This window comes from Chiloscyllium punctatum, chromosome 9 (genome assembly GCF_047496795.1).
Source record: "Chiloscyllium punctatum isolate Juve2018m chromosome 9, sChiPun1.3, whole genome shotgun sequence".
NCBI classification, from domain to species: domain Eukaryota; kingdom Metazoa; phylum Chordata; class Chondrichthyes; order Orectolobiformes; family Hemiscylliidae; genus Chiloscyllium; species Chiloscyllium punctatum.
In genome coordinates this window covers 128,886,725-128,899,516 of record NC_092747.1, presented here as the reverse complement: position 1 = coordinate 128,899,516, position 12,792 = coordinate 128,886,725, and the positions used below count along the sequence as shown (strand labels likewise).

Sequence of the window (12,792 nt, the reverse complement as noted above, 5' to 3'; positions counted from 1 at the left end):
TTCTACTCAATAAGCCTCCACATTCAAATAATTATCTTCCTCCGTTTCTGCACCTCTAGCAGGATGCCACCTTCTTCAAACACATGTTCACCTTCTCTCCCACATTTTGTCAGCATTCTGTAGAAACTATTCCTTGTGCATCACCTTAGTCCACTCCTCTCTTACACTACCACTTCACTCCACTATGTCACCTTCCTATGGAATCACAGAAGGTGTAACACTTGCCCTTTTGTAGCTTCCCTCCTAACTATCCAAGACTCCGCAAACACCCAACAAAAAAAAGGAATGGAGATGTTAGACATCTGAAACGAAAGTAGACATTGCTGGAGAAACTCAACAGGTTTGACAACATCTGTTGAGAGAAATCAGAGTGAATGTTTCACGTCCAGTGACCCTTCTTCTGTATGTAAATATATTAAGATGAGGGTTGATAAAATGGCTATTCAAGAGATCTGAAGCATTTGCACCATTTGGGAGATTTGTAACAACTCACTGGGGTAACACACAAGTAAACAAGCCCTGCTGTTCCCGGAGATGTAACAAAAATTAAAAGAAATACACACTATCCCCAAGCAACCAAGATTTTCAGATTTAAGTTGATGGAAAGCTTGGAATGAGATTTTACTACAGGCCATTAGATTCTAGCTGCAGTTAAAAATTAAATGAAATTAAATAAGTTTGCAGTTTAAAACTTTCAAACTCTCTGAAACTCCCCCTTGCACATACACAGAAAGACAAACATAAACAGGGAAAAAAAAACTGGGCAGAGATAAAATGAGGAAAACAGTTTATATAGAGTTATACAGCACGGTACAGACTATTTGGTCCAACTCGTCCATGCCAATCAAGTTTCCCCAAACTAAACTAGTCCCATTTGTCTGCATTTGGCCCATATCCCTCGAAACCTTTCCTATTCATATACTTGTCCAGATGCCTTAAAATATTATAACTGTACCTTCATCGACCACTTCCTCTGGCAGTTCGCTCCACATACAAACCACCCTTTGTGTGAAACCGTTGTCCCTTAGCCCACATTTAAATCTTAAAAATATGTCCTCTGGTTTTAAGCTCCTCTACCCGAGGGAAAAAGACCTTTGCTATTGACTTTATCTATGCCCCTCATGTTTTATAAACCTCTAAAAGGTCACCCGTCCATCTCCCACATTTCACTCAATACACAGTAAGTGTCAGCTGAACTCCCGACTGGATTAGTACATTTCAAGTCATTGACAGTAGTCCAAAACTATTTATACTTAACCTGTGAAGTTTAAACAAATAGCATTACAGTTGTCAGTTTGCTGTCACAAGCTATGTGACTGAATATAGATACTTAAATTTCCACTTTCATACCATCTTGCTCAGTACATTGGTCCATGAGCGATTTTCAATTCTTGATCATTTTCTCTCAAGTTGCTGGTCATTAGTAATTGCTCTCAACTCTGTTCATTGCTCATTCCAAATAAACTTTGCTCACATGAAGAACCTTAGCCTATGGTCAGCACCAATCATACAAACATATGAATGGGATGGAGCGTGGGGAAACTTATGTTGGTTTGGGCAAGCAGACAAACTTTCTTTGGACATGTGCTCCAACTATACACACACAGACACACACACACACACACCCTCTCTCTGGGGCAGAGAACTTCTCCATCTCTCTCTCTGTCCCCTTCTAGTAAAGCATTTCCCTGCCCCATTTTCTCTCTCTTGCCCAGATGCATCCCCTTTCATGCACTCTCACTCTCTACAGATGCACCCTCTCCTGCCCACTCTCTCTCTCTCTCTCTTAACTAGAACTAGCTCTCCTCTTTCTCTCTCTCTCTCTGGACCTTCTGCCTTTCTTGCTCCCTCTCTCTGAAGCAGAGACATCCCCTCCCCTGCTCTCTTGACTAGAGGCCTCCTACCTCTTTTGCAGCCTCTCCCTACATGAGTAACATGCCACATAGCCCACTCTCTGTGGACTAGAGGCAGCCTTTCTCCCACTCACATTCTCACTGTCTAGACCAGAGGTATCTCGCCTTACACTCATGCTCTCCCTGTCTCTGGGCCAGAGGCACTCCCTCTCGCTGTCCCTAGATTAAAGGCATCCCTTCTTGTTTTCTCTGTTTGTCTGGACCAGAGACATCCTCGCTTGCTGTCTTTAGAATAGAGGCATCCCTTCCTGCCCTCTCTTTGGATCAGGCACCTCCTCTCTCTCTGGACAAATCAGAGGCCTCCTGCTTGTGTTCTTTTCTCCCTCTTGTTCATTGGCCCAGACGCTTCCTGCCTCTCCTGCTCTCTGTCTCTGGACCCTGAGGCATTTCCTTTTGTTTTCTCTCTTTCTCTGGTGCATAGGAATCCTCTCCCACCTTCTCTGTGGATCAGAGCATCCCCTCTCACCTTGGTGTCACCATCAGCCAGGCAGTCTCTGGGGAACTCATCAAAAAGGTCACGGCTCTTCAGGTGGTCGATGATGGTGGCGATCAGGTTCAGATCATCTGCCACCAACTTCTTTGCCGTGACTTCGTTCACAAGATCTCACTGATCTGAAGATTTATCTTCCTTTTCTGAATGTGTCCAGTGGTTTGGGGAGACACAGAGCAGTGGGTTCACTTATGAAAAGGCTTTAGCTTATCCAATTTCACAACTTGCATCATCTGCTGAAGAAATAATAACTTGGTTTTCTTCAGGTTTTAAGTGGTTTCTGCTGAAACATGAGAGAGATAATGGCTACTGCAGATCTGCTGATTTCTCTCTAGGTCTGACTAGCTGTTCACTGTCTTGCTCACAGCCCAAACTGTATGGCTACCTGAGCCATCCAAAAATTGACATCAATGCAAGCATGTTCAAAGATTCATACTTATGGTTACAAGAGTTACATGGGGTACTTGTACCAGTATTAAGCAGACAGCGGGTGGGTTCCATTGAGAACAGACTTACCGAAACTGAATTAAGACCAGTATCTTGGTGAATTGTGGTGTTTAGGACTTTATGCAAATAAGAGGGAGGGAGGTTTCAGGTAAGGCTGAATTTATAATTCTGAAAAGAAGAGTGAAGTCTTTCTGGGTATTTGTAAAAGGGAATTTCAGAGAGATTGAGAGTTTTAATTTGTAGAATTATTTAATTTCATTTAATTGTTACTTGTAGCTAGAACAGTGTATTGATTTGGCTAAAATTAAGTACATTGTGATAAGCAGGATTACATAGTTTAATTATGATGATGGGGCACTTATGATTAAGGCTCTCTAATGTAAAAATGTAAAAATTAAATATGTACTATCTACATTCCCCAAGAAATTATTATAAGATAGACTAATTGTGCAAATACGTTTGATTTAGTAGCCATTACTGAGATGTAATTATAGCTTTTCCACATATAAAGCATAGCTTGATCTCTTCCAATCTAAACCATGCAAATTGTCACCTTATATAGTCACACTCTTCAGCTTCAGCACATTGTGATTGAGTGTCCTTCATGGCACCTTGCAAACAAAGACCTCTACTGACTAAAAACAAAACAGAGAAAATGAGGACTGCAGAGCAGATGTTGGAGATCAGAGTCGAGAGTGTGGTGCTGGAAAAACACAGCAGGTCAGGCAGCATCCAAGGAGCAGGAGAATCGACATTTAGACCATTCCTGATGAAGGGCTTATGCCCGAAATGTTGATTCTCCTGCTCCTCGGATGCTGCCTGACTTGCTGTGCTTTTCCAGCAGCACACTCTTGACTAAAAGAACAAGTGCACAAGGCACATCACTATATACTAGCTTCCCTCCAAGGCACATCCCATCCTGACTTGGACAGATATTACTATTGTTATCGACTCTAAATCCTGGAACCCTTTGGTGTACCTACACCTGCAACAGTTGGAGAAAGCAGTGCGTCATCATATTGCCAAGCTCAGCAGGTCTGGCAGCATCTGCAAAGAGAAGTGTGAGTTAATGTTTCAGGTCTGGTGAATCTTTCTTGGGATTTCCGTTCCACATTTTTTCTTGTCCATTGACATTAATTTTGCTGTTGCACCTGGTGTTTGACCAGGTATTTGCTAAAACGCATTCCCACAGCCACATCACATTCAAATCGTTATCCACTCCTTTGTCTGGCTGTTTTTCTCTTTCAGTGGGCTCTCTCACCACCTATTATTATTATTTACTCTTTATCCCCTCCCCACACCTTATCTTCTGCATAAAAAACCTGCATTTTCCAAACTACCATCTGTTCTAAGGAAGGGTCACTGGACCTGAAATGTTAACTCTGATTTCTCTCCATAGTTGCTGCCAGACCTGCTGAGCTTTTGCAGCAATTTCTGCTGTTGTTGCCAATATAATGTTAGGCCATTTATAAAATGCCCTGAGACTAATTTTAAGCACATCTTCCAAACATATTAATTGCAGTCATGAATTGTGGATTAAAAGTTATGAGAGATGTGACTTACTTTACTTAATATGTATTTTTTTTTCCAGCACAGTCCTTCAAAGAATTTGCACAACTTCTTCATACTGTTGAAGAAGAGCGAAGACGATTGGTAAGAAAAGTCTCTTCTTTTTCTATCCATTCATGGGATGGAGGCATCACTGGCTGGGACCACATTTTTGACCATCCCTACTTATCCTTGAGAAATGAGCAATTAGTTGCCTTTTGAACTGTCTATTTTGAGCAGTCTATTTGCTGGAGGTACACCCACATTGCTGTAAATTTAGGTGTTCTTTGAAAAAGAAGGTAAATCGACAGCATGTCAAAGAACAGGATTAGATTAAGTAGCTCAAGTTGAGAAAGATACTGGCACAAAATTGATGGATTGTTTGGCTATTTATAGTTTTGATAGTTTATTATTCAGTGCCATAATTATTCTGTTCATTTTTATATTTATTAAAATAGTGGACAAATGGGTAGAAAGACGTTTGAGGATGGAGAATAAACACAAAGTGTAAAGAAGAGTTTCTCAGATCAGGACTGAAATAACTCCATCGAGGCTGGTATCCTGTCACCAAGTCACCCCTTATTTACATATGGAGAATCCTTGACATTGATCCAACACACTCAGAGCCCGATCTCAGCATGAACAGAATCTCTGACACTCCTGTTTATATCTGTCAGCCAGGGCTCCCTGATTAGACCAGATTAATAGCCCCATTTGGAGAACTCAAATTTTATGAGGTCCAAACATGACTAGACTTGATGGGCTAGGTTTATCCATATTTACTATGAAACAAACTTAGCTTTGAGATAGCTGTTTCCCAGAAGTTCAGAGACATTCTATTCAGTGCAGATTTTGAAATGTTTACAGAAAACAACCACCCTCTCAGTTACTTTGAAACAATTGCCAGGCTTAAGGCAGCAGCAACTGATCTGGAACGTTTCAGTTCCAGATCTGGTCCAGGTCAAGCAATAGTTATGCAAATGCTGATTCCCTTTGTTGGAAGACTGGCTGTGGGAGGGAATCCAGTCCTTTCTAGCTGGAGTAGCTGTGGGTGACACCATGCTAATGTCCCAAGTCAATATTTCAGCTCAGTGTCACTGATACACCTATGAGTGAGATCCTAACCAAGTCCAGACAGACAGAGCCAAGTATGGTTTTACCTGTGCCATGTATCTCAAAAGAGGTTTTCAGATAGTTTTAGCCGATTGACATGCACATTCCAACATCCACTAACCCCAACACCTGGTCATGTGATGATCAGAATGGTATTCAGTATTCCAAACCTGGCCCAACTAAAATTCTATAAAATCTGCAGCATAACTTGCCTACCCTTCTACTCAATGTCCCTTCCAAAGAAGGCAAGCAAGCAGTAGGCCTTTTTTGTTACCTTATCTACCTGTGCTGTCACCTTCAGTGAGCTCTGGACCTGCACACCCAGATCTCTCTGCATATCAGTACTCCTGAGGGTTCTGCTATTCATTGTATAATTTCCATCTGTACTTGACCTCCAAAATGCATCACCTCACATTTGTCTGGACCAAACTCCATCTGCCATTTTTCTGCCCATGCCGCGAACAGATCTATATCTTGGTGGTAAAAACAATGACTGCAGATGCTGGAAATCAGATTCTGGATTAGTGGTGCTGGAAGAGCACAGCAATTCAGGCAGCATCCAAGGAGCTTCGAAATTGACATTTCGGGCGAAAGCCCTTCATCAGGAATAAAGGCAGTGAGCCTGAAGAGTGGAGAGATAAGCTAGAGGAGGGTGGGGTGGGGAGAAAGTAGCATAGAGTACAATGGGTGAGTGGGGGAGGGGATGAAGGTCAGGGAGGAGAGGGTGGAGTGGATAGGCAGGTAGGACAAGTCCGGACAAGTCATGGGGACAAGTCATGGCTGAGCTGGAAGTTTAGAACTAGGGTGAGGTGGGGGAAGGGGAAATGAGGAAACTGTTGAAGTCCACATTGATGCCCTGGGGTTGAAGTGTTCCGAAGATGAGGCGTTCTTCCTCCAGGCGTCTGGTGGTGAGGGAGTGGCGGTGAAGGAGGCCCAGGACCTCCATGTCCTTGGCAGAGTGGGAGGGGGAGTCGAAATGTTGGGCCACAGGACGGTGTGGTTGATTGGTGCGGGTGTCCCGGAGATGTTCCCTCAAGCGCTCTGCAATGTAGAGGAGACTGCATCGGGAACAATGGATACAATCAATGATATTAGTGGATGTGCAAGTAAAACTTTGATGGATGTGGAAGGCTCCTTTAGGGCCTTGGATAGAGGTGAGGGAGGAGGTGTGGGCACAGGTTTTACAGTTCCTGCGGTGGCAGGGGAAAGTGCCAGGATGGGAGGGTGGGTTGTAGGGGGACATGGACCTGACCAGGTAGTCACGGAGGTAATGGTCTTTGTGGAAGGCGGAAAGGGGTGGGGAGGGAAATATATCCCTGGTGGTGGAGTCTGTTTGGAGGTGGCGGAAATGTCGTCAGATGATTTGGTTTATGCGAAGGTTGGTAGGGTGGAAGGTGAGCACCAGGGGCGTTCTGTCCTTGTTACGGTTGGAGGGGTGGGGTCTGAGGGCGGAGGTGCGGGATGTAGACGAGATGCGTTGGAGGGCATCTTTAACCACGTGGGAAGGGAAATTGCGGTCTCCAAAGAAGGAGGCCATCTGGTGTGTTCTGTAGTGGAACTGGTCCTCCTGGGAGCAGATCCAGCGGAGGCGGAGGAATTGGGATTATGGGATGGCATTTTTGCAAGAGGTAGTGTGGGAAGAGGTGTAATCCAGGTAGCTGTGGGAGTCGGTGGGTTTGTATAAATGTCAGTGTCAAGTCGGTCATCATTAATGGAGATGGAGAGGTCCAGGAAGGGGAGGGAGGTGTCAGAGATGGTCCAGGTAAATTTAAGGTCAGGGTGGAATGTGTTGGTGAAGTTGATGAATTGCTCAACCTCCTCATGGGAGCACGAGGTGGCGCCAATGCAGTCATCAATGTAGCGGAGGAAGAGGTGGGGAGTGGTGCCGGTGTAATTACGGAAGATCAACTGCTCTACGTAGCCAACAAAGAGACCGGCATAGCTGGGGCCCATATGTGTGCCCATGGCTACCCCTTTGGTCTGGAGGAAGTGGGAGGATTCAAAGGAGAAATTGTTAAGGGTGAGGACCAGATCTATATCTTGCTCTATCCTCTGACAATCGTCCTCCCTATCTGCAACTCCACCAATCTTTGTATTCTCTGTAACCTTAGATAACCTTATTCACTGTCCACCATCCCACCCATTTTGGTGTACTCTGCAAATGTACTAACCATGCCTCTTACTTTCTTATGAAAATAATTTCTATAAATGACAAATGAAAGTGGATCCAGTACCAATCCCTGTGGAACCCCGCTGGTCACAGGCCTCCAGTCCAACAAACAACTCTCCACCACCACCCTCTGTCTCCCACCATCAAGCTAATTTTATATCCAATTGGCAAGCTCACCCTGAATCCCATGTGATCTAACTTTACTAATTAGTCTACCATGCGGAACCTTGTCAAAGGCTTTAGTAAAGTCCATGTAAATAACGTTGATCACTCTGCCCTCATTAATCTTTATGGTTACTTCCTCAAAAAGCACAATCAAGTTTGTGAGACTGTATTTTGATGACACAAAGCCGTGCTGACTGTCCCTAATCAGTCCTTGTCTCTCCAAATGCATGTAAATCCTATCTTTCAAATCACTTCTAACAACTTACCTACAACTGAAAGAAGGCTTACAGGTCTATAGTTCCCAGGCTTCTCCTTACTGCCTTTCTCACACAAAGGCACAACAGTAGCCACCCTCAAGTCCTCTGGCACCTCATCTGTGGTTATTGATGACACAAATATTTCTAATCAACAATTTCTTCCTTAACTTCCTATAACTCCCTGGGATGCACTTGATCAGGTCCCAGAGATTTATCCACCTCTATGTTTTCTAGGACCTCCAGCACTTTCTCTTCTGAGATTGAATTATTTTCAAAACATCAATGTTTATTTTCTCCGAGTTCTCTAGCCTTAATTTCTTCCTCCACAGTAAAACCTGATGTGAAGTAAATAGTGATTGTAATGAGGTCGGACAGGTGGACCACGTAGAATATGAGTTCCTTTATTCTGGTCCAATTAGGGAGCCCTGGCTCACAGATATAAACAGGGATGTCTGATCACACAGCACTGCCCTTAAAATAAAAGAAAGAAAACAGGGAGGTCAGAGGGTCTGTTCACTCTTAAGAACTGGCTTTGAGGAAGCTGGATCAGTGTCAGGGTCTCTCTATGTGTAAATAAAGGGTGACTTGGTGACTGAACATTGGCCTCTGTGAAGTTATTTCAGTGGCGATAAGAGAAAAGCACATGCCTGAAGCAATTTACTAGCAATAATTATTTTTGAACTGGGGTAAACATTTCTGGTATCATGCTGTTATTATTTGGGAAGCTTGACTTGGTTGACACTGCTGTCAAAGACTGGGGTGCAGTATGTGGAAACAATATGATTTTTTTTTCAGGGCAGATGAAAAGCAACGAGTTATTCTCCTGACAGCTTGGGGACTCACAACTTTTTCGTATATTATCTGCGGCACCAGATAGTAAAACCTTTCAAAGGTTGATAGATTTATTCTAAGAAGCTTACAATCCCAAGCCTCCTCATATTTTGAGGCACTATTGGTTTTACTCGGTAATTTGAGAACCAGAGGAATCCATATTGAGATTTTTGGCTAGCTTAAGGTGACTGGTAGAGGCACGTGACTTTGCTTTAACTCTTAATGGGATGTCTAGAGACCGTTGGTATGTGGTATTAATGACATCATCATGCAAAAGCACCTACCAGCTGAAGTCCAACTGGACTTCAAACAGGCATTACGACGAGCTTTGAGAAAGGATTCTGAGGAAGAGTCACTTGACCTGAAACGTTAACACTAATTTCTGTCTGCTGCAGATGCTGCCCTACCTGCTGAGCTTTTCCAGCAATTTCTATTTTAGGCACTACAAGTGGCTTTGTCATTGGAAAGTACTGACAAGTGGACACCCTCGCCAGTCGAACTGAGCTTGGGGAATACCATTTGAAGTAAAGGCAATTGCATAGCCTCACTCAGAACATATCCTAAACAGAGGGACTGTGGGTCAGCCCACAGCAAAACCCGAAGACAAAGTCCAGCTTAGGCCAAACAATGAAAATTTTCTTTGGGATCAGGGCCGGCAAGCTATTGCAGTTGCTGCTGATATGTTGACTTGAAACAGCAAATGAGACTGGAGTCCCACTGGACCTAAATTGTTCAAGGGAACTTATATTCTATGACATCCACCTGACTGACCTTATTACAATCACTACATCTCTCCCCCCTGTGAGTCCGAGGACAAATGGTGTTTTATTTAATATAGCTCTTCTTGGGACGTTTTAGCATCGGGTCAGGTTGCTTCAACTCTGTGTATAATACGGGCTACATGTAATACACGGTAGATTACCTCTTGCACCTGGAGCATCTTGGGAGAAATTCATTCTCCTCTTCAGGTGGCAAAGGTATTGACAAGGTCAGAAGTCAGACGATACCAGGTTATAGTGCAACAGGTTTATTTGAAATCACAATCTTTTGGAGCATTGCCCCTTCATCAATTGAAATGACTTCACCTGATGAAGGGCAATGCTCTGCAAGCTTGTGATTTCAAATAAACCTGTTGGACTAGAACCTGGTATTCTCTGACTTCTGACCTTGTCCACCCAGTCCAACACTGGCACCTCCAATCAAAGATGTTGAGGCAACAGCAGGCACCATATCCATCTCAGATGTTGAGGTCTAGTCAATGCCTGATGGAGATGAGAGCCCACGGGTTCCAGAACAGTTGGAAAGTCTGTCAAAAAGCTGGGTGTGTTTTGCTGCCAGACCGTTAGTACATGTTTTGCTTTCATATGGTCCACGTGCTTGGTCAGACCTGTTGCACATATCAGAACTTTATGCATCACTGGACCTGACCTCCTGTCAACCATGCCTTTTATCCATGCAGAGCCATACCCATGGTTCTTACACCAAACGTCATCCCCAAAGTAGCCTGTCTCTCTTCTTGAGCCAGCCTTGTGTCCAGCATTGGTGTTCCTGATGCTGTTTCAAAATATTCATTTAATATCTCTTCCATCTCCTGAGGTTCAACACACAGACGACTTTGTTCATTTTTTTTAAGTAGCCTTATTATCTCTGTGGTTGCTCTTTTGCTGTTAATGAACTTATAGAATCTTCTTGGGTTATACTTAACATCATCTGTCAAAATGATCTCATATCCTCACTTTGTCCTCCTAATTTCTCACTTAACAATGCCCCAATACTCTTTACACTCTTCAAGAGACTAATTTGATCCTCGTTGTCTATATCGATTATGTGATTCTTTCTTATTCGTGTCTAGAGCCTCAATAACTTTTAATTATCCAATGTCCCTACTCTTACCAGCCTTACTCTTCACTCTAACTGGAATGTCATGCCTCTGAATTCTCATTAACATACTTTTGAAAACCACCATTTCTCAGTCATCCCTTTACTGTGAATAGTCTATTCAATCAACTTTTGAATGTTCTTGTCTCATACCATTAAAATGTGCCTGACTCCAATTAGGAACTTTAACTTTTATGAGGGGTTTATACTTTTCTCATAACTATTTTAAAATTAATTGGATTATGATCACTAGTCCCAAAGTATTCCTCTATTAACACTTCAGTCACTTGCTTTGCCTTTTACTTCAGGTTTTGCTCCTTCTCTACTCTATACATTTATATATTGATCAAGAAAATTTTCTTGAACATATTTGATTCATCTTTCATCATCCAAGCCTTTAACACTATGGCGATCCCAGTTTTGAACATTAAAATCCCCTATAGTCACAATCCTATTATTATTCTTGTATATATCTGAGATCTTTTAACATATTTGCTCCTCAATTCCCCATGACTATTGGGAGAGGGGGGAATCTATGCTACAATCCCGTAAAGCTGATCATTCCTTTCTTATTTCTAATTTGTACCTGTATTGTTTCCCTGGACAATCCCTCCGAAATATACTCATCTTCAGGATGTAAATTAATAAAACAGTTAACGTAACTGAAAACTTCAAAAAGCAAAGTATTTTGAATACTTGCTAAAGACTTGACACGAGTGTCGAGAGTCTGGTGCTGAAAAGACACAGCTGGTCAGGCAGCATCCGAGGAGCTGGAGAATCGAGATTTCGGGTATAAGCCCTTAATCAGGATTCCTCAGATGCTGCTTGACCTGCTGTGTCTTTCCAGCACCACACTCTCGACTCTGATCTCCAGCATCTGCAGTCCTCACTTTCTCCTGAAGACTTGACATTAGCACAGTTCAGGTAGGCAAAAGTGATGACTGCAGATCTGGAAAATAGAGTCTAGATTAGAGTGGTGCTGGAAAAGCACAGCAGATCAGGCAGCATCAGAGGAGAAGGAAAATCGACGTTTTTGGCAAATGCCCTTCATAAGGAATAGAGGCAAGGAGCCTCCAGGGTGGAGAGATAAACTGGGGAGAAGGTAGCAAAGAGTACAATAGGTGAATGGGGGTGGGGATGGAGGTGATAGGTCAGAGAGGAAGGTGGAGTGGATAGGTGGGAAGGAAGATAGGCAGGTAGGACAGGTCATGAGGACAGTACTGAGCTGGAAGGATGGAGCTGGGGTGAGATTAGGGAGGGGAAATGAGGAAACTGTTGAAGTCCACATTGATGCCCTTGGGTTGAAGTGTTCCGAGGTGGAAGATGAGGTGTTCTTCCTCCAGGCGTCTGGTGGTGAGGGAGCAGCGGTGGAGGCGGCCCAGGGCCTGCATGTCCTCGGCAGAGTGGGAGGGGGAGTTGAAATGTTGGGCCACGGGGCGGTGTGGTTCATTTGGTGCAGGTGTCCCGGAGATGTTCCCTAAAGCGCTCTGCTAGGAGGCGCCCAGTCTCCCTAATGTAGAGGACACCGCATCGGGAGTAACAGATACAATAAACGATATTGGTGGATGTGTAGGTAAAACTTTGATGAATGTGGAAGGCTCCTTTGGGACCTTGGATGGAGGTGAGGGAGGAGGTGTGGGCGCAGGTTTTGCAATTCCTGCGGTGGCAGGGGAGGGTGCCAGGATGGGAGGGTGGGTTGTTGGGAGGCATGGACCTGACCAGGTAGTCACGAAGGGAACAGTCTTTGCGGAAAGCGGAAAGGGGTGGGGTGGGAAATATATCCCTGGTGGTGGGGTCTGTTTGGAGGTGGTGGAAATGTCGTCGGATGATGTGGTTAATGCGAAGGTTGGTAGGGTGGAAGGTGAGCACCAGGAGGGGTTCTGTCCTTGTTACAGTGAAGTTTGAGGGCAGAGGTGTGGGATGTTCAGTTGTTTTGTGCAGTTTAAAACTCCATACAGCAAAATTATCTGCATTTAAAAA

At 43.8% G+C, this 12,792-nt stretch overlaps 1 protein-coding gene across 3 annotated transcripts in view; it reads left to right on the top strand.

Moving 5' to 3' along the window:
- arhgap42a (Rho GTPase activating protein 42a) overlaps positions 1-12,792 on the top strand; it is a 335,015-nt gene that overhangs the window by 142,694 nt on the left and 179,529 nt on the right. For all 3 annotated transcript variants that reach the window (XM_072578263.1, XM_072578262.1, XM_072578264.1), the window contains exon 3: positions 4,442-4,503. In XM_072578263.1, the coding sequence (XP_072434364.1) occupies positions 4,442-4,503 (62 nt within the window). The remainder of the gene's footprint in view (positions 1-4,441; positions 4,504-12,792) is intronic.